Source organism: Spodoptera frugiperda, chromosome 28, assembly GCF_023101765.2.
Source record: "Spodoptera frugiperda isolate SF20-4 chromosome 28, AGI-APGP_CSIRO_Sfru_2.0, whole genome shotgun sequence".
Lineage (NCBI taxonomy): Eukaryota > Metazoa > Arthropoda > Insecta > Lepidoptera > Noctuidae > Spodoptera > Spodoptera frugiperda.
In genome coordinates, this window is record NC_064239.1 from 3,017,971 (window position 1) to 3,044,266 (window position 26,296).

At 34.7% G+C, this 26,296-nt stretch overlaps 3 protein-coding genes across 3 annotated transcripts; 2 read left to right on the forward strand and 1 right to left on the reverse strand.

Moving 5' to 3' along the window:
- The first annotated feature begins 251 nt into the window (after window positions 1–251).
- Window positions 252–12,385, forward strand: LOC118265130 (dnaJ homolog subfamily C member 10). The gene is made up of 16 exons (XM_035577847.2): window positions 252–498; window positions 586–748; window positions 1,341–1,539; window positions 2,729–2,841; window positions 3,150–3,245; window positions 4,273–4,470; window positions 5,010–5,204; window positions 5,785–5,905; window positions 6,238–6,441; window positions 6,937–7,049; window positions 7,561–7,723; window positions 8,411–8,559; window positions 9,175–9,299; window positions 9,821–9,955; window positions 10,829–10,916; window positions 11,480–12,385. Coding segments are annotated over exons 1-16 (2,340 nt in total). The 5' UTR covers window positions 252–496; the 3' UTR covers window positions 11,756–12,385.
- A 1,040-nt stretch (window positions 12,386–13,425) lies between these two features.
- Window positions 13,426–15,368, reverse strand: LOC118265135 (PIH1 domain-containing protein 1-like). The gene is made up of 5 exons (XM_050705995.1): window positions 15,167–15,368; window positions 14,993–15,074; window positions 14,278–14,858; window positions 13,872–14,015; window positions 13,426–13,530 (listed from the first exon to the last, which is right to left on the reverse strand). The coding sequence occupies exons 1-5, from the start codon at window positions 15,233–15,235 to the stop codon at window positions 13,498–13,500; spliced, it is 909 nt and encodes a 302-aa protein (XP_050561952.1). The 5' UTR covers window positions 15,236–15,368; the 3' UTR covers window positions 13,426–13,497.
- Window positions 15,369–17,022: 1,654 nt separating this feature from the next.
- On the forward strand, window positions 17,023–25,447 carry LOC118265129 (ell-associated factor Eaf). Its single transcript, XM_050705993.1, has 9 exons — window positions 17,023–17,224; window positions 18,511–18,645; window positions 20,153–20,245; window positions 21,217–21,355; window positions 22,106–22,230; window positions 22,638–22,758; window positions 23,064–23,304; window positions 23,607–23,721; window positions 24,155–25,447. Exons 2-9 carry the CDS (start codon window positions 18,549–18,551, stop codon window positions 24,238–24,240), a joined length of 1,017 nt encoding a protein of 338 aa, XP_050561950.1. The 5' UTR covers window positions 17,023–17,224; window positions 18,511–18,548; the 3' UTR covers window positions 24,241–25,447.
- The last annotated feature ends 849 nt before the right edge of the window (window positions 25,448–26,296 follow it).

Genomic DNA, 26,296 nt, shown 5'->3' on the forward strand with positions numbered 1-26,296 from the left:
TGTTATCATACTTATCAATACAATAAATACACACGACAGATATTTTTTGTAGAAATAATTCAAAAACTGTAAATGGATTATTCAACTAAACAACAAGAATATCTATATCTATGGATGCTCGTCACGCCATCTTTCCTGCACTTGTTGCATTATAGTCGTGTATAGTCTATGCCTATTCTTTACCTCTTACCTCCTTTCTTTCGTATAGATAGTCTATATTCATATTCAGTCTGTGCTCATGTCAGGTTCTCATCTGTCACTTTCACTTGAGTTTGAATCTTGTGTTGATAAAAGTTCTACAAACTTCAATCAACGTAACTACCTACTTTGCCGACTCCTACACGAAAAGTAAACAGTTCACTTTTATCTTATTTCGCGTACAAACGGTGTTATCTGGCGTTGCTCTAATTATTAAAATACCAGTGATTCTACTCCAGTTCCGCAAAGTTATCAGTGAAAAGTACCATAAGAAACACGACACTTTAATATTTTGAAAATGTAAGTATAACTTGATTGAGCTTTTATGAAATCTGTACTTACTGTTAATTTTCTCTGTAATTGAAATTAATTGATAATTTGTTTTAGGTTGAAACTCCTACTACTCGCGTGGTTTTTAATCGGCGCGGTTAACTCTGTAAATTATGAAGAATATTATGAGGTATTGGGTATTTCAAAAGCAGCTTCAACAGGGGAAATAAAAAAAGCTTACAAGAAGCTGGCGGTAAAATACCATCCGGACAAGAATCCTGTAAGTAGTTAAACATATTATTGATTACTTTATATAGATAGATCAAAAATAGCACATCATCATATATTAAATAAAAAGGCAATTACTTAATAAGTAATAAATATAAAATTATGTCCATACTCACCAGTATTTCGTTTCAACACATCTGGTAATAAATTTTAAACTTAATTGTATTAGTTAAAATGACTAAACCAAATTAAAGATGTGTGTATTGCTCATTATAAAACTATGTGAATAAATAAGGCAGCTTTTTGAAAGTCCAACACTGCACTTTAAATCCCACATGCTCTTTCTTAAAGGTCATAGTATTATGTTAGATGACCTTTCCTTGAAATTTTATTAAACATAATATAAATGATGTAAACATTCATTCATTTATTCTTTCCTCTGATGTATTTTTTATTTTATTATTTTTCTTTTATTAGTTTCATGCACATGAATTTTGTACACACAATTTGGGCTGATGGTATTAACCATATTCATTTTCTTACTTTCAAAATCTGTTATCTTTATTTTTTCTTTTATTTTATCTTTTCAACTTGCTTTAAAGTGTAAAAAAATATAAGTACTAACAAAATCTTTTAATTTCCAGACCGAAGAAGCTCACAAGATGTTTGTTAAAATAACAGAAGCTTACGAAGCATTAAAAGATCCAGAGAAAAGATCTAACAATGCCTATAGTTTTATGAACAAGCAACCATTCTATTCTGGGGAGGAGTATGACAGATTGTTACACGATGGCCTCTATCACAACGATCCCTTCGTTGACAACTTAAATGAAGACAACTTTAGTAAGTATTGCATGTTAACTGATCCATATTCATTAATCTCTTCATACACATATCTATTGCAAACAGCCTAACTCAGTATTCCATCTGAATTAAGTTGCGGTTACAAGCTAGTGTTTAATTTTAAATTTGAAAGAAGAATTTCTCATTCTCTTCTATTCAGTCACCTCTTTTCTCAGGCAAATCTTTGAAAAATCTAGTATGTATTGTAATCTATATATTACTACAATTAAGAAGCATAGATTCCATTTAAAATAAAAACCATGACAGCCTATTGTAAATGCTATTTAAATGATAAAAAAAAACCATAATTCAAAAGATAGTACATATTTCAGAACAATAGAAGTCTTACAAATAACAAGTTGTTAGTGTGAAATGAAAAATGTGTTATTGTCTATTTACTTATAACATGTGGTCTTTCTACTGATCTTTATTTTGCTGTAGACTGTATTTCTTATACTACAAACAGTAGCAACAAAGATAATAGGCTGATTGACCATTACCTAGCCATATTATCCCACACGTGTGTATGACGCGTTGCGTTCTGCGCGCGCCCCAATGCGCCATCAGACAACCACTGTTGGGGCCGAATAGGGTTGATGCCTGATCCGGCTCCGGCGAGAAAAGCACGAGTAGGAATGGGGTGGTTTTTAGTCAGTAAGAGTCTGATACTCACGCCTCGCCCAAGGCTGGAGATGTCATGATGATGACAATGACAAAATGACGTGCCTGCCTAGGGAACTCTTTAGGTTTAAACCTTTGATTTAATTTCCTCCAAACTATAAACAAGTCTCTAGTAATAATAACTATTATACTGTAAGGGTTAAAATTGCACTACTAAAGACCTTATCTAATACTATTATGTATGCCTTTTACATTTAATTTAAATGGTTCGTGACCTATTTTACAAATATGTGTGGGAAGACAGTTGAGTATAAATGGTAGTTTAATTCGCATTGCGTAGTGCATGCAGGCTGATGCAATAACTATGTAGAATTATTATTTTTTATTAACTAAACACACCTGTGTGAGACCACGCACACAAATTAAAAAATTGACGTACGATTTTGCCATACCTTAAAATATATATTTATGTATTTTTTAATCAGAAACTCGAAATTATCATCGAAACTGTCATTAATGTTATTATGACTGTGCCTTTTATAACATTCAATTTCTTTTTTAATTACAGACAATTACTTGAAGACTGGTTTCTACTTCATAAACTTCTATTCACCATTCTGTCCGCCTTGCCGTAATCTAGCCAGCAGTTGGAAGAAGCTAGCAGAAGTGTACAATGGAATTGTAAGTTTAATTCTATTATAATGTTTATTACCACTTGTGACCAAATCAACAAAAAATCACGGTTTACTTATAAATGAATGTAGAAAAGTTCTACTAGTTTCTAGTCACAGAGGGACCATTATGAGTAGCGTGCGCAGACGCGGCGACGTCGCGCAGCCTACTCTACGGCGAGAGAAGAGTCCCTCTGTGACTCGAAACTAGTAGAACTTTTTTCCATTAATTTACGCGAGTAAACCGTGGTTTTTAGCTAATTTTGTATGTCTCACGATAGTTACTATAAAAACATAATTTAATTATTTTTATTTCAGGTTAATATAGCCGCTGTAAACTGTAAAATCCAACCTCAGTTTTGTTTCTCCCGAATGCGTATACACAGTCATCCTACACTTCTGTTTTATCCTAATGTAAGTAGCTATATCTACCAAGTAATACTTTATATCCTACTAATATTATAAATAAGAAAGTTTGTGAGTCACTCTTTCACGCAAAAAAACTACTGAAGGGATGTTCTTTTAATATTAATAACTCTAGACGTTGTGCTACTATTGAGAAATTTCTAAAACATAGCATTTTCCAGGCAATTATACACTTTTGCTATAACTCAGTTACGAGTACCGTGACTTGGTAATAATTGTTACTTTATGGCGTCTATGGCATTCTTATCTTTATGTGTTTCTATTTAAATTAATCACCATAGTTTATTTCTTCACGGCGCGTTTTTAATTACATCATAAAATTGATCATACTTAGCTATAGTAACTAGGTAGATTTTTATAACAAGAAAAAAAAATATCATCACGTATTTTATCCCCGAAGAGGTATGCAGAGGTGCACAATACGGCACTAAATGTACAATGTTCACCATTTGTCTTAAGGTCCTATGTAATAGGAGTTGAGCCTATTGCTATATACTGTACAATCCCAGATTCCGTGCTATTACTAAGAAATTTTCGAAAAACCGAAAATAGCCCAGAAGTATTGTGCCCGACCCGGGAATCGAACCCGAGACCCCTTGCCCAGCGGTCGCACTTGCGACAACTCGACCAACTAGGCAGTTTTTATAACTAAAAATGTATTCAAATCCTAATTTGGTAATCACACAAGTGGCTGTTGTTGGTTGGCTGCAAATTAAAGATATGTTAGGATCCAATAAAAATTGCAACATTACCAACAGCCTGCGATTTCCCCTTTATAGATTACTAGCGACCCGCCCCAGCTTCGCATGGGTGATATATTATGCATGTATTATACATATAAACTTTCCTCTTGAATCACTATCTATTTAAAAAACCGCATCAAATTCCGTTGCATTGTTTAGAGTTTTAAAAATACAAAGGGATAGAGAAAGCGACTTTGTTTTATACTATTTAGTGATGAGCTTCTCTACATATATCGATACATAAAACTACATATATGAATTTCTATCAACAGGGTAAAAAAGGCGGCGTCGTCTACTACAACGGGGATTTGAAACTGGACTCTTTGGAGGATTACATAATGATGTTCCTACGCAACCACATGAACATCCCCACCATAGACCAGTTGAGGAGCAAGGACAAACGGATGGCGTATGTGCTAGGATCCACCATGATCGAGAGGGATGACCTTACTAGAATCGCTTTTCATTTGGTGAGTATATTTTAGAAGTGTTTAACCCCTTGTCTGTCGGTATATAAGACACAATAGAAAACACATTGTGTCTCGCGTAGATCTGCGTTCCGACAGACAACGGGTTAATTCAATGTTTGTTAAACCTAACGTCACATTCATCATTTCTTTTATACTTCGAGAGCAGTACATACATAAATATGTAACAACTGGCGAAGATGTATATGGTGTGTTATAGAAGCCCTATAATTATCCTAAGTGGACTAAAAGTAGCTGTAAGATTTTACTTCAGCTACAGAGATCATTAATTGTATGTCATATGTTCTAAGGACTGAGTCTTTTGACTACAAACAGAACAATAAGATCCAACATGCAAACTGACTTGACTGTATACTTTTGTTGGACATCACGCTAATTTAAAATTCATACCTTGTACTTTTTATTAAATAAACATTAATAATTATATTGTCATACTTTAGCTACGATTCCCCCATTTTTAAACATAACAATCGAAACATCACTTGCCAATGAAGCAATCCTAAGTAAGTATCTTTTTTCAGAATGGTGTAGTAACCTTCGCTATAGTTGAAGACGAGGACCTCCGTAAAAAGCTGACGTCCAACGAACAAGCGACAGTCGTGTACAAGTACAAGGATGTTACCAAGGAAATAGAAAGCGTGGACGAAATGGAAATAGTCGAGGATATCGTTCGTCATTTACCCAAAGTTGAAGTTATTGGGCCGGAGAAATTTAAGGTGTGTAATTTTTCCTTTTATAAATCTGTATATACCTTCTTTTTTTAACACATTCAGTGCCACCAACTCGCCCAGAGAGTCCACGTTAATTTAATTCCAGAACCGTAGAGTTGCACCCTCTATGCAATTCTTTAGATTAGGGTGTCTTAAGTCTTCAGTATTATTTTAAGCAGAAAGAAAGAGCAAAAACATTGGACTCGCTAGGCGAGTCGGTGGCACTGAATGTGTTAATGTCTGTTGTCGCTTGCATCTTATCTTAAAACCCAGAGCTGCGGACTGCCTAGCCGGTTACCGGGGCTCCGGCTCCGGCAGGATTAGTAACGGGGTAGATTTTTGTCAGTAAGAGTCTGACACTCCCTCTCGCCTCGCCCAAGGCGGCAGAAATAATTGGATGATACTACACCCTCAAAAAAAATCTCATCCTATAAGCCTAATAGTGATAATGACTACTAAGTATATGGCGATGTTCAATATCTTTTTTTTTAATCTCACATGAAATTACAATGTTGTGATATTATTATGTTAAAAATAGTAATAGGCGTTTGATCTATAATATTAATAGTCTTTTTGTTTTTTACAGAAAATCAGGAACAGTTTACGAACTGGATCGCAAAAAACGTGGGTACTCTTCTTCTCAACCAAGAACAAGAATCGATTGCAGCTGCATCAGATGATTAATGCATTCCCTGATATGAATTTCGGTAAGTTATATAAAGAAATAGTAGAATTATTACTACACAGTAAAAATACCCGAATGCCTAATATAGGGTTGTTATGACTAAAAATTTGAAGCAATATTTATTAATGGGTAATGTTTTTGTATGAAAATGTCTACGTATCTTCATAATGTTCATTATATACATGTTTTTACCTTACCTCATTTATAATTACAATGTAAAGAATTAAAACTTGGTTAGTTGAGTCGCTATTTACAGCTTTGCGTCGATTCGTGTAGTTTTTCGAAATCACACATTTATCAATTCAATATTTTTTGAAACTTACATATTTATTATACATCTTTATTTCTTTCTAGGTGAAATAAACTGCGACAAAATGCCAGAGCTATGTGCGTCATTACACGTGGAGTCTGCACCGGCGTGGGGGGTGATGAAGAAGGGGGGAGTGTACCAACGCGCCCCACCTGGTGCCGACGTCAAGGACTTCATACAGACCGCTACTGCAGCACTGAACCTTCACACATTGTCACCTTCAGATCTTCAGAGGATATTGGATGGAGGTATGTAGTTTTACTATTTTATATCCATTTCTGTATTAATTATAACTTTACGATGTTACATGTTACTTTAAGGTTAAAGTCCATCAGAGGGAGATTCCCTCTAATGACTTTTTTATCCATAATTACTTGATCAGTGGATTATCAGTCCTGCATTCGATATAACGATTCTGAAATAAAAGGATTTCTCCTCAGACAAAATGTTTAACCGATCTTAATCTATGATTTATTTCTCGATCGATTTCGGTTTTTACATAATCTCCATACCAATATTTTTTTTATTTCTTTTTTAAACTCTGCCTCACTCTTGGATACAAGATTGATGCCACAAAGAGTTATTCCGGGCGAGAATGGAACACGCTATACGTTGCCCAGCCACAGGTCAAATCTTTATATTTATCTTTCTACATCTTTCTTCCTCTCATTTTTCTTGTAAACAGATAACTATAAAAGATGTTGTAATGTACAGTACTATATCTCTAAAATATTTGTTTACAGAGGACACAAGTATCTGGGTATTACTCCTGGCCCCGTACGGCACTCAATGGGAGCACATCATCGAACCGTTCACTCAAGCCAGTTTGGACCACCTGGACAAGGAAAATGTTAATGTAAGTAAACCATCATTTTATCTAACGTAGCATTATTTTCAGTATGGGATATTTAAACGAACAAACGGATCACCTGATGGTAAGCAATCGACGCTGCCCATGGACACTCGCTAGACCAGAAGAGTTACAAGTGCGTTGTCAACCTTTTGAGGGGATAGGGTTTGGTGGATTTGGGAATGGGGATTGGACCAGTAACTTCAGTAACACAGCCAAACAAAACGCTTGTTTCACGCCAGTACCCTTAGTATGACTTTGATTTGCGTTGAACGAAAACGAAACGAGAGCGCGTTCGGTGCTTTGATTGGCTGGCGCGAATGAACCAACCAACCAGAGCGCTAAACCCGCTCTGGTTTCGATGTCGTTAAACCTAAAACAAACTCGTACTAAGGCCTATGATTTCTATAAAGTTGTGGTATCATTTCAATCGAGCCGGCTCATTGCCGAAGCATGACCTTTCTACTTTAAAAAAATCCAGAAAGAAGTGTGACTTTATAAACATTTTATTTTACAGTTCGGCATAATGTCGTGTACTGCTAAGACAGCGAAGTACTGCACGCAAGTATCGTACCAGCCCGTGGTAGTAATACAAGATGGAGCCAAACGCAAGATGTACCAGAAGCGGGACTACGGGACCTTAATGACGGATTTCATTGACATGGCTGTTAATAGTCAAGGTGAGTTCACATTCATTTATACAAGTAGTTTATAAGTGTTCTTCCAAAAGAGAATTTCAACTTATTTATTTAAAATAAGTTGAAATTATCAGCATAGCGTTCAAAACAGTCAAACTGGTTCAAAGTAATTATTATTTTTTTAATTCGAGATTTATTTTCGTTTAATAATTTTGAAAAATTAACGGCCAGAGATTAAGAATTTTGCAATTTAATGGATACTAAATAAATTATTATGTCTTTTGACTCGCATAACAATTTGACGAGTACAACTCGACTAGTTCAAACCATGCTAGAGGCTCATTCATTCATGATCAGCATTCCACGGAACATAATAATTAATTTAACGGAGTTTCTATCAAAAATCATAAAATTATGTTTAAATTATGATCGTTAAGGCAGTTGTCCCACCAACGGCGAGTGAACGACTAACTATCGGCTATTTTCTCGCTCAAGAAACGTACAATAGATATACTTTCCGTGTAAACAAAAGAGATGCATATACAAATAGTTGATCGCTGACTGTTCACACTGCCGGCGAGTGCTCGCTTCACTTGTTTGTTTTTGTTTTCACTCGTTTTCACTCGTTTCTAGTTCTAGCTCTACTCGTTACTCGTTCATCGTTGCCGGTGGGACAACTGCCTAACTCTAGATGACAATTTATAATTAACTGTTTTTCCCTCTCAACAGACATAGAACTGACGGAGCAACAACTGCTGGAGATAATGCAGGTGTCGTCTCGCCAGTACACGTGGCTGCTCGCGTTCGTGCCGGCCGGCAGGCCGTGCGGGTACACCTGCGACAACCTGCCCTACGAGTGGATGGTGGTCGCCAAGAAGGTTAGTTGTAATCTTAATAGACGAAGCAACTAAAAATTACGCTTTATTCATGTTAATATATGGAGAAAAGCTCTATTAGTTTGGAGTGTCAGAGGGACTTCGTAATGAGCAGCGTGCGCAGACGCGGCGGTTAGTACTGTCAGTATCGATTTCAAGTTTACATATGTAAGCTATGGGGCGATGAGAGAGTTCTGCTTATCACCATCGCTTCTTTGCAAGAACAGACTATAAGATCGTGACCTAAAAGATCGTTGTCTGACAAGCTAGATATTACGGCAAACTCCGCTTGTGTCTAGGAGACCCATAATGTGCAGATAAATAGATAGAATACGATAGAATTTGATCCGTTTTGTTATTACTTTTAAATTAAATTGCTTGTACTTTATTCTGCAAATGATACACATTGTATTGCGAACTTCTAGCCAATTTTGAAAAAATATAATATAAACAAACACTACTTATTGTAAAAACTTCATTTATCCATAAATATGGTATTATTGTACGCCTAGACCTCATAACATAACAACACATATAACCATTGCATATACTTCCTATGTGTAATATAACTCATTTTAATACAAATAAAAAATGTCTTTATCTTTATGTTGCTTCCAGTTACGTCCGCTGAAGTTCGTGCGCGTGGGCATATTGAACTGCGCGACCAATCCCACAGACTTCTGTGCCAACGTGCGCTGGCCGACTGCACGGATATATCCTGTCGCCTCCACTGAACATATCAGGTTGGTCATCATCTTTTTATATTATATTTTCAGCCTATTTCACGTTATGTTTACATAAACACATGAATATAAGCTAATTTGTTAAAAATAATCAAATCAGACAGTAGTTCCTGAGATTAGCCATCACCTACTCTTGCAGCTTTATAATTTGGGAGAGTTCCGTTTACACCCTGTTTATATTATAATCCTCATGAGACATATCCAGCGCAAGTGTAGTAGAACCATGCTTTGTCACGAATAGGCCAGTTCAAAAGACAATGGACATTGTTGCGAGTGCCCAGGCGCGGCGCGAATCGCAATACTCACGTAACGACGATATAACTCGGAATATTTTCAAGCCACGCCAGGGGCTTATAGTAATGAGCAGCATGGCGCGACAAGCAATACAACAAACATCTATTATGTAGAAATGTGTTGAAATATGTCCTTAGTCAGTTGCAATGTCAACATACATGGCCTTTTTTACTGTAAATATTATTACTTTATCAATGTAATACTAACAAAATAATTTATTTCCTTAGTATCAACCTACAAGAGTTGGCACAAGCGCCCTACATATTGGAATGGGCACTCGAGCATATTGTGGACTCCGCACAGAAACTCAACTGGCAAGTGTTCTCTAAGAAAGTCATCGCTGAAGAACTGAATCCTACTGGGTAAGAATTAATTACAATTTCTTTGACTAATATGGTTTCACAAACTTTAAAAGTGTATCGGGTTCGATTCCCCACAAGTTAACTCATTCAGTGACCCCTATGTTTGTTAAGGTATCCTTGAACCATGTAAAAATTGTAATGTCGGACAAAGATTTATTTAAAAATTGGTACCCATTTTTACCACATTGATTGTAATCTTATTGTAATCCATAATTGCTACGACCATTTTAGTTTTCATTACTTCATTATTCCATGTCATAATATGATGCATACAGCCTCATTTACAGAGCCCTCTCACTAACGGTAAATGTTCATTAACATTAACATCAAAACTTAACATCGGCTCAATACTTCGATATGGGTTTCTCGCATCACCAACACTATAATGGAAGAAGATTTATTATTATTTCATACATATTATTGCCACAATTTGTTAACTTAATATAAATATCACTTTTTCTAAAATCACTTAATCTGATGAAAATAACATTCAAGGAAATATCTAAAACAGGCAGAGACAACGCACGCTAACACGATGACATCACTCTGGAATAGCTACTCACTTACTTCTCTTACTTTCATTCATCAATCTCTTCTAATCGACGGAAGGAGCTTTTTTGGCCCTTTTCACAACTGTCTAGGGCGTCATCTATCGACTTCTAGCTCCCTCTCTCTTTCTTTTTATCGACTCTCTCGTTCTAACTCTTCTAACATCCATTCTCTCAATATAACCAACTCATAACTTTTCAATCCTAGTCACTAATCTTTCAATTCATGCTTCTCACTCTACTCATACTTACAACTTACTTCTCAAAGACCTCATCTCCACTACACTATCATACTTCTGCTACTGACGATGATTGTGTATTGCAGAACGAAGAAACCTTGGCTGGTATATTTCCATTCACCAAGATGTTTCAGCTGCTATGAGAAGTATCCGGCCTTTGCGATCGCTGGCTATGTAAGTCCTACTTGGACAGTTTATTACAATATTCCTAATTTAGATTTTAGGGATTTATCTGACGGAACATGCGTCGCGTAATATCGGTTGCGTAACGTCAGAACAGACAAATGTATAGAAAAGTACTACCGTTCACACTCAACCGATGATACGCTTGACGTATATTACGTTAGATAGGAACCGACCCTTAGACGTGTATTCTGCAAAAGTAGTAAGTTTATGACTTGGTATCTATGAAAATCATTGAAGAGTGAGTTTGGTAATATAACAAAGAAGTCTTTAATGAAGAGAAGGTTTATAATATACATTGGCAAATGACCAGATGATATTCGTAGGGAAGAGCTTGATGCAGATCAGTTCCAATCGCCTGATTGGGAAGTCATTGTGACGCCCTGTGTTTGGAGCGGACGGACGTCGTGTGGCTGATATGATGATGTTGATGTCAAATGATGGTTACAGATAATGTTATACTATCTCTATACTTCTGTCTATAATTCCAGGGATCGAGATACAAAATATCAAACTTATGACCAAAATTATAATAAAAACATTATTCCTTTCAGTTCCTAAACAACGCTATACAGATGGGCCGAGTGAACTGCATCTCTGAACGTGGTATATGTCAGCAGGAACAAATAATGTCTTATCCCACCCTTAAACTATATCTCAGTAGAAACCAGCGGCAAAGATTCAGCACCGTCATCAACATACCTCTGAGAGACTATGAAACTGTGTTGAAAGAAGTAAAGTATCATATAAGGAAATACGATGAAAGTTTACTAGCAGGTATAGAACAAAATGTAAGAAAAAGTATACATATACATCATGACGAATTCTAGTTGAATCTCTTTAAGCTCTGTCTCGTGTTCCCAGTTTTGCTTTGTGGTTTGATAAAGGAACTTCATTGGCTAGTCATAAAGTTTACATTGCTGTGAATCTGAAATGTTAATTAATTAGGAACTTTTCGAATAGTAATGCTTATTCTGTTTATTAATCAATGCAAAGTTATAAAGTCAATCAATATTTTTGATTCACAGCAATATGTTACTATTTCTTATTCATTTTGTATGAATTTGCCTTTAATTATACCTAGCTGAAATAATTAGTTAGCCAGCTTCCATCATACAAAGCATTTTATGATAAAACTGGAAACATGAAACTGAGAAGTAGAAATAAGTAGACCCAATTGTCAATTAATTAAATTTAAAATTGAGGCTAACTCGAATCACAACTCGTATACTAATTATTTTAATTTAATTTTCTTTAAAATTAATACTTTGTTACCATACAAGATTAACTCGTATTTATAATGTGGATATTTTGTGATACTGAAAGATCTTATGTCTTAATCCAGTTCTTTAGAGAAACTGCCAGCTGTCATGTAATATTGTAGTATGATTTATACTAATACCCAAGCTATTTGGGATCGACATCATGTTGCATTTATTTGTATCTAAGTGATTGTGTGTTTAGATATTAAGTTTTTATTTTTATACTGTGATCAGTTAATGATTTAACAATATAGGTACAGTGGAGACCTTTTTACCCAACTGAGGGGGAAGGGTATTGTTATCTGAACCTCAGTAGTGCTTTGTTTTTTTTTTGGAATTTCATATACTATATAGTAGTTCTCAGTAGCGTAATACATCGATGGGTTTATAGCAAATTTACGATTTGGCACTTATAGCATTTGTGCTTAGCGCACACCGGTGGAAACGTGGCGAAAATACTGAGAAAAAATCAATTTAAGTTGAACTTTAACTACTATGGCATAAAGATGAAAACAGCATGCCAAAGATTGACTTTAGTGGGAGGCACGCGGTACCTCTTCAAGCTTCTTTGGCACGCCAGTTTTCGCCGCGCCTTCGCCGGTGTGCGCTGGGCCTTAAAGTGAATCAAAATAGTGTTTCTTTATGAATTAGGCCTCCACTGTTCCTAAAATTTCATATTGCTATTATTGATAATTAATAAAATAATTATAAAGATCCATGTACTTATGCTAATTTGTGGTTTTATAAAAATGGTTATTATATCATGCAGCTATAATGTTTTTAAAACTTTCTATGATTAATATTTTTAATGAAATCTTTTTTTATTGTACTTTTAGTAGTAACTATAAAAATTTGATAGGAATTAGCAAATGCGATATTGAATGTGATATTATAGCTAACTCTAGATGTAGACTGAATTTATAATTGTTTAAAAGTACATAGAGAATTGTAAATACATGAGGCTTGTTGCAAACAGAATAATAAAACAGTTCAGTAAGTTTGAACATTCCTTTTTTGCTAAATTGAGTCAATTTGGCTTGTTCTGCAACAAGGCTTTATGTCTAAATAAATAGTGCCTTTTATATTGAGCCAATACTAGTACAAATAGAACATTAATCATTATTTATCTATCATTAATAGGTAATAATAAATCTCTTATGATATTAAATACTGTACACTATATTGACTTGATTCCAAGTTGCATTTTTACTAACTCAATTGACCATGAAATAAAAGAATTATTATAATAATAAAATCGTTTTATTCTTCAAGCTTTAACAATAGGCATTAACTTTAAATATTATCTGTATCTAATGTATAGCAGGCATTTTCACAAACAGCATCTGAAAACAAGCATTGAAGAGTTATAGACCATAGACCAATCACAATTTACACACTCTTTATTTTAGTGACTTTTCTAAAAAAAATCAAATGGTTTTAAATCAAATTAAAATATTTAACAGAATTCTTTTTTCACCAGAGATGTGCTTTGTATTTTGTTGTGGATGTAAGTTTGGCTGTTTAACCAATCATCTTCATTGGAACACATAGCTACACTGGTGAAAACAGTCATGTGTTTTACAGCTTAGCTATTACATCTTCATAGCGTAACTAGATACCACATTTGTAGTGAAAAAGCACTCTAACATTCTCATCTAATCAAAGTTATGCTGGTTTAACTTACATCATCATTTCTATTCAACTGGGCATCAATAATTTCCTGGTCCACACTACAAGGCAGGAAGAAGTCCACCATTTCAAACTGTCCCTTGGAGTCTAAAACCAGGCGATCCTCTCCAACTTCCAAACTTAGGTCTTTTACATTTACCTGTAAGATGTGAAAAGTTTTTATTATAATTTACACTGATATGATTACACAGTACTCTGAAATATGAAGATTTTTACTGAACAGTTGTAACAGGCAGGGGCTTTCTGCCTAAATGTGGCTAAATTAGCTGATCTATCTGGCTATTACAGGTCAAAAAACTGGGAAAATATATATATTTTTTTAAGGTGGTTAAAAACAAAGAGGTTATATGCTTAGGCAATTAATAAATCTGTATTTTTAACTTAGATATGAATGTGCTCACACAAGAAGGTATCTTGAACTCAGCCAGCAAGTATTCAATCTCTCCTGTAGGAGGTTCCCGTCTCAGTCTATACTCCAGTTCCCTCTTCAAAGTCGGAACACTAGGCTTTTGGACAACACCCTTATCATCCAACTCCTCAATCAAAGGAGACTTAGTCTCCTTCTCATTATTCTTTACACCCCTTATCTGTATTCTGTGGCATTGCAAAGTGCCAATAGACTTTCTATTTTTCAATACAGTGTACTTTTGCATGTCAATTTCAAATTGATACTTGTCTTGTAACCCTTCAAAGACAACGGTGAGGAAAAAGGTTTGGAACAAGTCATCCTTTTCAATTTTCTTAAAGAATTCTGGGTTTATAGCAACATCATAGACTGTGGCTGGAGCCCCAGATCTATCTGCTTCAGTCCTACCCTCCCCAATACTCATAGGGACTCTATAAGAGGAAGGATCTTCCGAGCTGAGGATCTGCATAAGCTCTTCATTGCTAATGTCGCGGGGGCAAATGATGGCATCTGTCAGGCATATGTTCACAAAGACTTTCTTTCCCTCTGGCTTTGTGAAGGTTTTCACACAAAAGCCTGTAACAATGGAATAGTACATGTGAGATGTTGACAAATATGGAACTAGGGAATTTATTAAAATGTAGCCTTATTAGGTATGAACAAAAGCTTGTAATGACCGAGTCAAATGTATGATTATTCAAATTGTTTACCTGGCGTGGGTTTCACGAGTTTTGATGGTATAGTTTCGACATTGGACAAAAGTTTGTTGAACTCTTCTTCAACTGGGTTTTCCTAAAATAAAACAACACAATTTAATAACTAATAATCATTTATAACCAAGTGTAGTTGTGCGATGTTTATTATAAATTCAAACTAAAACTTACTCGTACAATCCTCATATTTTTTTCCATGATTGTTGGATCGACGTCCAAAGTAATTGACTTTTTGGTCATATTGTTTAGTTTCTAAGGTACCCGGTCTATAGCAACGAAATCAACAAAGTTACGTACAAATGAATGCAAGCAAAGTGTATACAAAATAGTTTCAATTTTCATTTCATTCCTCAAGTTCAAAAGTGACAATGACACTGACAGTCATGCATTTGACAAATAGAACGTTTTTATTTTCCTAGTGATGTCCAACAAACCCAAGTAGTTTAAATTACAGCTGTTTTATCTCGAGTTTTACGTAAGTATAAAATCGACTAGGTGCAGAATTTCGATATTTAACGAAAAAACTTTAAATAAAATCATTTAATTATTTTATTTATTACTATCTTTCTTTATTTTAGTACAAAAATTACTTCATTGCAATTGAAAAATCCTTGCCTTAAGTTTATTAATTAAAATATTGGTAAACTGGTCTGCTGCAAGTGCCCTGCTAACCAATAAGTGAGAACGAACCGCTAAAACAGTGCTGGAGACGTATGTCGCGTCGCGTCGGTAGTATCGGCACGTCGACACCCTCGCACACGCCCTCGCCCTGGGCTCAGTGTATACCCGAATTTCAAAGCGAGAACACGTATCATATTTGTGTTTCTTCCGTGTGTCGCGTCGGTTCGGAACACTATTTTTTGAACGTAACGTACTACACGGGTAGTACTTGGATCCAGGATTTCAAATATTTAAGAGTATAAACTCTTTTAAATTTACTATAGTTGATTACTTCGTCACTGTGTCTGTGGAATAACGACAGAAAAGGAAGAGAGCTTAGAATGGCTCATCTCAGTAAAGGTGAGCTTATTTTATTCTAGCTACTTCCGCATGGTTTCACCTGCTACTCAGCTCCTATTAATTATAGCATAATGGTTTACAGTGTAAATAGCATTCACCAATAAATGGATTATTCAACACAAAATTCTTTTTTTCAAACCCTTAGTTAACGTTGGAGATAACGCGTTCAGACAAACAAACTCTACAGCTTTATAATTTAAGAATGTATAGAAGTATGCATTACTTAGTAACAGCTTTAAATTAACCAATTTACTTTCTCAATTATTAATAACATGACTCTTAAAGCCTAACATAAAAGGGAAAAAATGCGTAGATCTCATACCGGCGGCAATGGCTATTACATGGCGTGGTATTTATTATCATATTACCTTAACAATCTCTTATCTCTCTCAAAAGTAAAAGTTTGTATTACTTTCAATAATCTCCTTATGAAGATTATGACTTACTACATCTAAAACTGGTCTTAAATTAAAGTAACAAATCTTAATGAAAAATCCGTGAATTAAGATATTTTTTTGGCAAAATCTCCATGCCACTAATGTCAACAAATGATATCTTTCACACTAAGATTTTTCCTGTGTCGTGGTTGTATTTACAAACATACAATTTCACATATATACATAATATCTAGACCTGGAACAACAATCTGTGAATCACACAACTTTTTCCATGCGGGAATCGAAACCGCGACACGTTTTACGGCAGCCAGTTGCCCAGTCACTGCGCCAACTATGCATGCAGTCAGTCACATCGATCTTAATCTATAGATTTTGGATTGAAATTAATTATCAAAGCACCACGAGAAGCCTTCAAATTTAATATCCTAGGACATTTTAACATCTGGTTTTTACTAAATTACAAAAAACATAAGAAAATTTAAATTTCGCGGGCTACCTTGAAAAATATACCATGTAAATGACAGGTAAAATCGTTATAATCACTTTCGACCTGACTATTGATAATTTAGTAACTTTTCGTTACTCTACTTGATTAGTAAAATGATAACACGCCATCTCTAAATTAAACGTCATGGGAACTAGGTCGAAGGAATAGTTCATGTCTAACTTATTGGACTATTTTATTACTATAACGAGCCCTTTTCCATGAAATTATTATCTAATTAGTGCGCCTAAAAATCGTACTGACGATGACATTTATTTCTGAGACATAGTTGGGTTTGATAAAACTTAGGTGGAGAATCAATCGAAGGTAAGGGTATCATTCAGTCTTTAAAATTGTTTGCCATATTTTATCTATTTGAACTTTCTTTTATGAGTTTATGTTGCAATTAACTTCATATTTTCGTTGTTTATGCAGCATAATATTGTTTAAAAGTTTAAATCTTTAACTATTACTATTGAGAGAAGTAAACTGTGTTGTGGCGAAAAAAAAAATTTAGACCTAGTTTGTCAGCTGTGTTAGTGAATGTAGAGGTACGTATGCATAATAGCTACCAGTATCGGTGTATTTACTTGTATCACAGGTATTTATAAATGTACATGTATTTAAATTATTTAATACACACTCATTTGACCACTGTTACATTCTCAAAAAAAGATTTTTACTAATATTAAATTTTCAACATAAAACTAACTTTGGAATCTATTTTAAAGCCCTGATATAAGTTAACTTGACCCTCTCTGGTCCATAGTACAGTGATAAAATCTTTGCTAAGCAGATCACAGATTTTAAACACCTATCTGCCAAACATCAAAGATTTTCATTTAATAAAATTATATCCTATGTAAAATCTGAAGAAAAAATGTGGTCTTTAACTTTAAACTTAGTCTAAAATGTTGGCAATAGAGTTTACAACTAACAGAAGTTAATAATATTCCTATTCCTAGGAAGTGAATATGTAGTGTAGTCTGTGTACTCAGGTTATAATTGCAGTTACATGATAAATACATGCCTACTTGCAATTTATTTAATGTACAGTACTGTTATAAAAGTAGTTCAAACATCAATCTACATAAAGCCACACCCTGTATCTGTAATAAAGGTAAAAAGGTTTAGTTTTCATGAGAAGAAAACATTTATACTCATAAATTAGTTTAGTTCCTTTTTTCAACACATTATTTTTACTGTGTGGTATTTTTTTGGAACACATGGTGAATTTTGTGTTAGAAGTCTACCAATAAAATTGCTATAATTTTGTCTTCTCATACTAATAAGTGATTCTACATCAGAATTGTTCATTGATATTCTCTTCAATCTAAAGGTTTAAAGAGGAGAAATAGATTTTCTGCCTGATTACCAGAGAATTAATGAATGAGATTGATTACCTTAAGAACTAAACTGAAATCATTGTAGTTATCTAAGTGACATTTACTGATAACAACATGAACTATTTGATTGACTATGCATTGCATAATAAATTCAGTTTACAAATTGCAGCAACTCAGTTTCATCTATAAGGTTCTACATGTCCGCATTTCAAACATTCTGCCAAGATATTTTTTCTAATTTGTATAGTTAATTCTTTTTTGTTACAGATAAAAAAAATATTTATGGCCGAAAACCAAGTGTCATAATGGCGGATAAACATAGCCTGAACTATGATGTGAGAGAGTTGAAGTTGGGAGCGAGTTTTACTAACAATAAGGCATCCCAATATCATACAATCAAATGTAAGTATTAAAGCACAGTCACTACAATAATGTCACCACCTCTATTGGTTCCACAGATGTCATAAGGATTGACTAAGGGACTACAATATTAAATAGAGACTGGGCACTGTTCTCTGACAAACCTATAAATTTTTTCTTTCCAACCTGCTTGCTAAGCGTGGAGGTTATAGCAGACACCCCTATTTCAGAGGAGGCCTATGTGTGTGCTTTCATGGGCTGCTGAATGTACACTATAGGCCTATAGTGCTAATAATAAATAACTGACTACACTTCATTAGTTATATTGTGAATGCAGTTCTGACCTAGAAAATAACAAGGTTTTAAAATTGAACAGTCAAGGTTTAATAGTTTTATATGTTATTTTGGTTACAAACCTTTCATTAAATATGTGAAAGACAAAACAATTTGTACTATACAATTAGTATTTTATCAACTAGGCTTTTGATCAAAGATTCCTTTTAATCCATATTTAATTTTCAAATCTTGTCTTATCAGTGTTTTAGTATTTAGATTTAATTTTTATTATCATATAAATGTTGACTGCATCATTATTAAATGGTTATTAACTAGAGCCACTGAAATTTTAGATGATTTAGATCAGGGTTTTTCAAAGAGTTATTAGTGGGTTGCAAGTGAATTTTTAGTCAATCTTCTCTGTAGAATGACACAAACCAACCATTCTGTATTTTACTCTTCATATTGATAACAAGTTAATTTCCTAAGCTGGTCTTGAGTTTGGTTTGGTTATTTAGTCCAGATGGACTATGACCATAAACTTTGTAACTACTAATTTAGATAATTGATTTTATTATTACTGTCAATACTTGCTGATTACTTCATTGCGTAATTAAGATCTATTTAAAATGTAATCATGTTAAGGAACTAAGTTCTTGACAATAATTAAGCTGAAAAATGATGATGACAAAATAAGGGTGTGGTTCATAAGTTTTGTAACTTAAAACATAATATAGATTAACATTCTCATGACATCCTTTGCTTGGCTATCAGCCAGTGTGCTTTGCCTATTAAAATAAAATATTAATCCCAGCAACACACCTTGTTATATTTTAAGGTTATTGAACTTTAAATCATGTTGGTCTGTCTGTCTATATTAATTAGTCTTGTAGTCCTGATCCTAGGTTTTATAACCCAAATATAATAACTAATTCTAAAATGTATGGATTATAAAAAAAAATACATTAGTTTCATGGAATTTTTATCAGAAACTTAGATTGATCCAGAGATTTTGGATCAAGATCGGCTATTAATTTCAGAATTTGTTTTTCTTTATATTATAGAATATTTATTAAATTTATGCTAACTATTTTGCTTTACATTGCTACAGTAGATACATTGGAGGTATTATCCTAAATAATGTGCATATAACTAAGTGCTGTTTATCTCAAATGGGATTCACTATGAATCCATAGCAGGATTTACATAATTAATTACATACTTTCATACATATTAGTGTTATTAAGACCAGTGTTGCATTCATAATTTCCAGATGACTTCAAACCGGCGTCAGTGGACGTTAACAAAATGGCGACCGTGGATGTTGGAACAAATAATCAAGTCACAGTTACTGTACCACATTTGGGTAAGTAGTCATTATTTATGTATACCTTTAGGTCATGGTATCATCTATCCATATTACATTATTATGAAAATATCTATTGATCTATATAGCGCATAACTCCCAAACGACTGTACCAAATGTATATGATAGTATATACTTTTTGTCTTGTTAGTTATTCTGAGTACAAAGTTTCTTACAACTCAACAATTAGATTTTATGGTTCAATAATGAAAGGGTAAAATATTTGGGTAGTGATAACCCTGACAAAATAAAACTACACTATTAATTTGCCACCAGACTACTCAAAGCATGGTGCTTAAGACAGTTAAAAATTAAAAATGTGTAGACTATGTCAACCATTTAAAAAACCGTAAATACTGTAATTGACATAATGTAACATTTTAAAATAATCTAATTCTCTTTGTGCAGATTCTGACTAAGAAAAACAGACTAAATGCTACTTGGCCGGTTTTTTCCTATCAATTAATTATGAGTATTCCTTGATCTATCTTTTCTCTTCCGGGAATAAAAGGAATGCTCAATCATACTTTAACTATTTAGGAATTTCCCTGCAACATTTTTGGGTTTTTCATACTAGTCAGTAGGTTTTCATTGTAATTTGTACTTCTAACAGGAAAATTAAAGTGTTTGTAAAGCAATTTTATTTGTCTAATAGACAAATGGGAGAAGCCTTTGCCCTGCAGTGGGACAACCATGCTAATAAAAAAAATGCATAAATAAATCTTTACAAGAAGTTCCGAATAACTAAACATAATTAAAATTCGATTAAGGTATATTGTATGCAATTGAGTGTGATAATAATTAAAAAAAAAAACTTGAACTAATGTTTCTTAAAACTGCATACAGAATCAGACCTTGAAGAATCAGCAGCATACTTTCCTTCGTTAATTTTCGGACACATACAATGTATATAATTATAATATGTTTTTAGGATATTCCAATATATTAACCAATTCGTTTGTTCCCTACAGATGGCGCGGGCGTACCTCAGACAATTTTCAAAGGCAACCAGAGGCCTTACACCAAGGACTGCGTGCTCATTATAGATAGAGTTACCGGCGAGATTACTCTGGAGAAGCTCTCTAGTAATATACAAGTCAAAAAGACTAGGTTAGTATTTTTTTTAAATATATTTTTTAGAACAAGTAACCTCATCACCCGATGGTATGCACCCGAAGCTGTTGGACACCAACAAGAGTAGTTATAAGTGCATTGTTGGCCTGACCAGGTTTGAGGATTGTGGATTAATTTAGCCTGGTATTATGTTTATGGGCTTAACCCCTATAATTTATGAATGGGAGTCATAACATGACTGGTGAAAAGTGCATGGTACAGGTATAATGTGCACGTCTGGTTGCATAAAAGTCCTGTTATTAGCGTAGATATGTGTATTTCAATATGTCGAAACAATTTACTAGACCAAGATTCTAATTGAAGATTTTACCATCGGAAATACCACGTTAGTTCCACTTATCTGTTTGTTACACACGTCATAGATATTCAGTTAGAAGGCACATGCCAAATAAATGAATCACTTCACTTTCTCTTGAAAGAAAAAAAAGAAAAACTGTTATGCAATGAGACAGAATAAGGTACCGTTACGTTACCTCATTGATCTCGTGGTTCACGAACTGCTTAGCGAGAGATTCGAAGTTTTAGAATCTCCAGAAAACAAATCTTTAGATTTTGTTATCAAATATCATCTTAAACTAATGCTACTTTTGAATTCATTAGACTTATTTTTTCCCTTTTACAAGTGTTTTTGCGCTAAGTGGTAGGTATTTTATTTTTGATATTTAAGTGTCAAAGAAATGTCTGTTATCTAGAAGCCCTAATAAAATATGTTATGTGTATTTCCAGGCAAGAAACGACTCAGAAGCCGCGCCCCCTGACGCCCGTAACGACAGAGTTGTTCACGAACACGACGCAGCGCTCCACGTCGCGTACGCGCGTCGCAACCAATAGACGTAGTAACACTAATGCAGGTTAGAATTAACCTTTTTTTTTGTAACAAAATACACCTTAGAGGAGATAGACGAGGCAGTATGGGAGTCTTATTTCAGTAAAACAATATTGGTGGGCTCCATAAGTGGCACTGGATCCTCTAATTCTATTCACTGCGGTATTCTTATAGTGCAACGCCATAACCTATCAAACCTTTACCCATGGCCCGTCATAATGTGGCCAACAAATAATAACACTTACTGGCGCACTCAGAGATATTTAATGATTACGTAAACTGTTCCTTAGTCAATATTTTGTTGACGATTAATAAGTCTGAGTACGGCAGTGACGGCAGTTTTATTAGTTTGTCCGATTTTAGTGATGTTGATATATTTTGGTAGTTTCTTTTATCGACTATCTTTATTAAAGCAATATTTTCGTTACACAGTACCTGGAACAGCCCAGCCGAACAACGCGGCTCGGTTTAACGGCGCGGGCAACATGGCCAAGCCGCCCACACTGGTCCGCTCGCCGCCGCGGCAGAAGACCTCACCTCCACAGGCAGCGCCGTAAGTTTTATACCATATTATTGTCTTTTTTTGGAGTAATATGTATAGGTACAAGAAAATAATGTTAATGGGTCAATAACAATCTTTTGTTCTAGTAACAAGGTATTACATACACTAACTTTTTCTTTCAAAGTTTATAAATATGCGCTATCTAAACATCTGTCTGCCCATATTTTATTTCGGTTTGAATATTTTCGTACCAAATATAACTGAACAATATCATGTATATATCTGTGGTTGCATGTTCTTATGAATAATGATGATGAGATGAAGAATACGGTCTAAAATAGTATTATTTGTAACAGTTGGTCAGGCGGTGGCAATAGTACGCTGGCGTCGCTACCGATGATAGGCCTGGACGACGCGCTGTCGGGCCCGGGTGGTCCCCCCGCGGCCGCGCCCCCCGCGCCCCCTGCGCCCCCGCCGCAGTACGCGCGCGGCTACGAGCGGGCGGCGCCCGCCCCCGCGCCCGCGCCCGCGCCCCCGCCCGACCGCCCGCACCACAACACTACCGCCGCATACCAACCTCCGCCCACACACCACCAGGTAAACTAATATTACATTAACTGTAAAAAAAAACTTTCCCAATTCAATATACATTCTTCAAAGAGATTCGGCCATATTTACTCTATAAATCGAGCCAATGACTTTATTAAAAGGTCGACATTACACAAATATGTCTTTATTTTATAGTCTTTGTCTTGTGTATCTTGTGTATAAGTTAAAAAGCGACGCAATGGTTTAGAAAAACAATACCGTTTGTTTTAAAATCAGTATACTTACACACACATTAACTTATAATAATAATCTGTGAAATATAATATCTCACTTATAATCTGCTTTCACAGCCTCAGCAACAAGAAGACAGTTCTTCAAGTTCATCGAGTGAGAGTGGCAGTGACTCTGACAGTGGAAGTGATAGTGATGACAACGATTCCAGCGCTCACCACCCTATACCCAACGGTATGTACAATTCAACATTACTCTTGTAGCTTTAGAAATAAGATTGTAATTTGCATATTCAGTTGACAGTAGTAGAAATGCTACTTTGTTGGTGTATTTACAATAAGATTGTTTTGGAGAAGCATTATGGTTGTATTAGACAGTTGCAAATTCACATCAAATCACTTTAATGCATCCATAGTGTACAGTATGATCTACAATTTTATACAGTAAAATGTTCAAACTATGGCCCTTTTGGTTACCTAATCTTCTTCTTAACATAGCTTTATCAAAATAGATATGAATAGGTGTTACAAACTCGAGAACGACTCCGTCAAATTTGAATATGCTCTCCATACTTTGTATCAAATTCACTCGGAGAGTCGAAGAATAGAACCACTGAGAAGCCAAGCCATGAAAGCAGTAGTTTTAATTTAATTTGTTTATTTCTCAGGTAACGCGCCCCCCAACCCTGCGTTACCGGCGGACGTGCTGAACGATGATCTCTGCCTGTCCGAATCCGGCAGCGACTCCGACTGACCTCACGACAAACGTTTATTTCATAGGGTTTGGGTGTTTTTAATTTTAAACGTTACTCTACTCACCCTCGAACAGATTTCTTCTCAAACTGGCAAGCATACAATACTAAAACATGGAGCAATAAGTAAACTGAGTCTTATTACTTTATAATTGAGGTTCTATTTTGTGTGACTGCATGTTTTGTGGTGGAATACAGTCTACTTTGAGAGTAGACAGCAATAAATTGTTTGCATGGAGTACAGGAAGCGGTTGGTATCAACATTATCTTGAATTTGCTTCCTTTGTTACTGTGAACTGTATAAAAATGATATTATTTTAACTTTGAAGGACATATGAGCAGATGTTCTGTAATACTCGGCATGAAACATGGCAAGACTATGTTGTGGTAGGGTTAAGTTCGTGCATTGTGTATTTCTCATTACTTCTCACTTTAACTTTTAACTCAATCTTTTTCTTATGTTCACTTTCTTCCAAGTAGATATGTTTTAAACTAAATTACGGCTACTTAGCTATTAGCTATAAAATAACACAGTGCGCAAACTTCCATCGACCACGACAAACTGTTGCCATGTTCCGTGCCGGGCACTATCAGTCTGCATAATGATTGCTTACTCCAATGTTACATGATGACTTGCCATGGTTTGAAATATTTTTGTATAAGAGATGGTACATTAAAGTATAATATTTTTTGTCAGATTTATTTTATTCATAATCTTTAAGTAAAATAAACTTAATTATTATGTATTGTTGACATAATTAAAGATAATCGTAACGTGCCTCATAATGAACATAGATATTTTTTATTTTATGCCAATATTTGTAAAATCTAGGTTAAGTAAGTACGTAATGATTGGTAATGATGTTTTATCGCGATGTTCATTTATTTAAATTTAGTTAATGTCTAAAAATTGCAATAATCTTTTGTACAGGAAGATTGGAAGAAAAATATTGTAATATAAAGATGAACATGATAGTTTGTCGAGATATATAAATAATATGTACATAGAGATGAGAGAACTTAATTATATTATATAGGGTTGTTGTGGTTATTAACTCACAGAACCTGAAATTGTGTGCCTTCAGCAAACTACATTGCTAATTTATTTTGGATCATTACGTCGTCTGATATTGACAGACGTTACCTACCCAATTATGTCCACATGCTCTTTTTACTTATGAGAATATAAACAAAACTGAAAAGAAACAAGTTTATTATTTTATGCAACCCTTTACCCTGTTTGTGTGTTAAACCTCTAGAAAAAACTGAGCAATCAATCAAAATTCAATGTAATGCAGTAAATGCAGTCTTTAATATTACGCTGTATCATCACACTAACATCACCCATTAGTTATCTTGTAATAGGCCAATGCTGTAATTTAATTGCAATAAGTTATTATTGACATATACGGGAGCCTCGAAATATTTGAAGCCCGGAAAAGTCCGAATAAAACTACCCATCTCAGAAATTAAACCCGTGATCTTATTAAGCGAAATAGATTAGTTGCTTTGTGGCTAAACAGTGTGGCCCCAGGTTGTTTTTGAATGACGGGTCGTGCGACTCTGATAAAGTGACGTAAAAAATCCGTTAAATTAATAGAAAGTATCAATAATTCTCTCGTTTTTGTCCAAAACCGAAAGAACAGGGTGCCAAAGTGCGATTCTAACCGAACTGAAAATTAATCATCAGCCGGACGAACTACATCCAATTACTGAACAAAGGCCTGTGTTAGTCCTCAGGTGCTGCGGGTGTCTGAGGACGGTATTGATCGCTTAGATACCATCAGGTGATCCGTCTGCTTGTTTGCCTCCTATCCCATAAAAATAAGTTATTAGTCAAATAGTAAAAACGTGCAAAAGGCTCAGAAGTCTGGTAAGAAATTTGTTTAGTTAGGAGTAAAGTATTTATTAGAAGATAAAATAATTTTTAGAATTGAATTTTTATTGTTTATTTTTGGATATTTCGATTATTGATAACCAACTATTTTCGTTGGTCTATAACTCTATTATCTCTATTTTTTAATCTATGCAACCATGCTGCCTGTCATTGTCAAACTG

Coding starts and splice junctions, on each gene's coding strand:
- LOC118265130 (XM_035577847.2), top strand. Junction 5,205..5,784: donor TTGGGCCGGAGAAATTTAAG/GTGTGTAATTTT, acceptor TGTTTTTTACAG/AAAATCAGGAACAGTTTACG. Junction 10,917..11,479: donor CCTTTGCGATCGCTGGCTAT/GTAAGTCCTACT, acceptor TATTCCTTTCAG/TTCCTAAACAACGCTATACA.
- LOC118265129 (XM_050705993.1), top strand. CDS start 18,549: ATGGCGGATAAACATAGCCTGAACTATGATGTGAGAGAGTTGAAGTTG. Junction 20,246..21,216: donor AGTTACTGTACCACATTTGG/GTAAGTAGTCAT, acceptor TGTTCCCTACAG/ATGGCGCGGGCGTACCTCAG. Junction 22,759..23,063: donor TCACCTCCACAGGCAGCGCC/GTAAGTTTTATA, acceptor TATTTGTAACAG/TTGGTCAGGCGGTGGCAATA.
- LOC118265135 (XM_050705995.1), bottom strand. CDS start 15,235: ATGACCAAAAAGTCAATTACTTTGGACGTCGATCCAACAATCATGGAA. Junction 15,075..15,166: donor AAAATATGAGGATTGTACGA/GTAAGTTTTAGT, acceptor GTTTTATTTTAG/GAAAACCCAGTTGAAGAAGA. Junction 14,016..14,277: donor AGTTCAAGATACCTTCTTGT/GTGAGCACATTC, acceptor CACATCTTACAG/GTAAATGTAAAAGACCTAAG.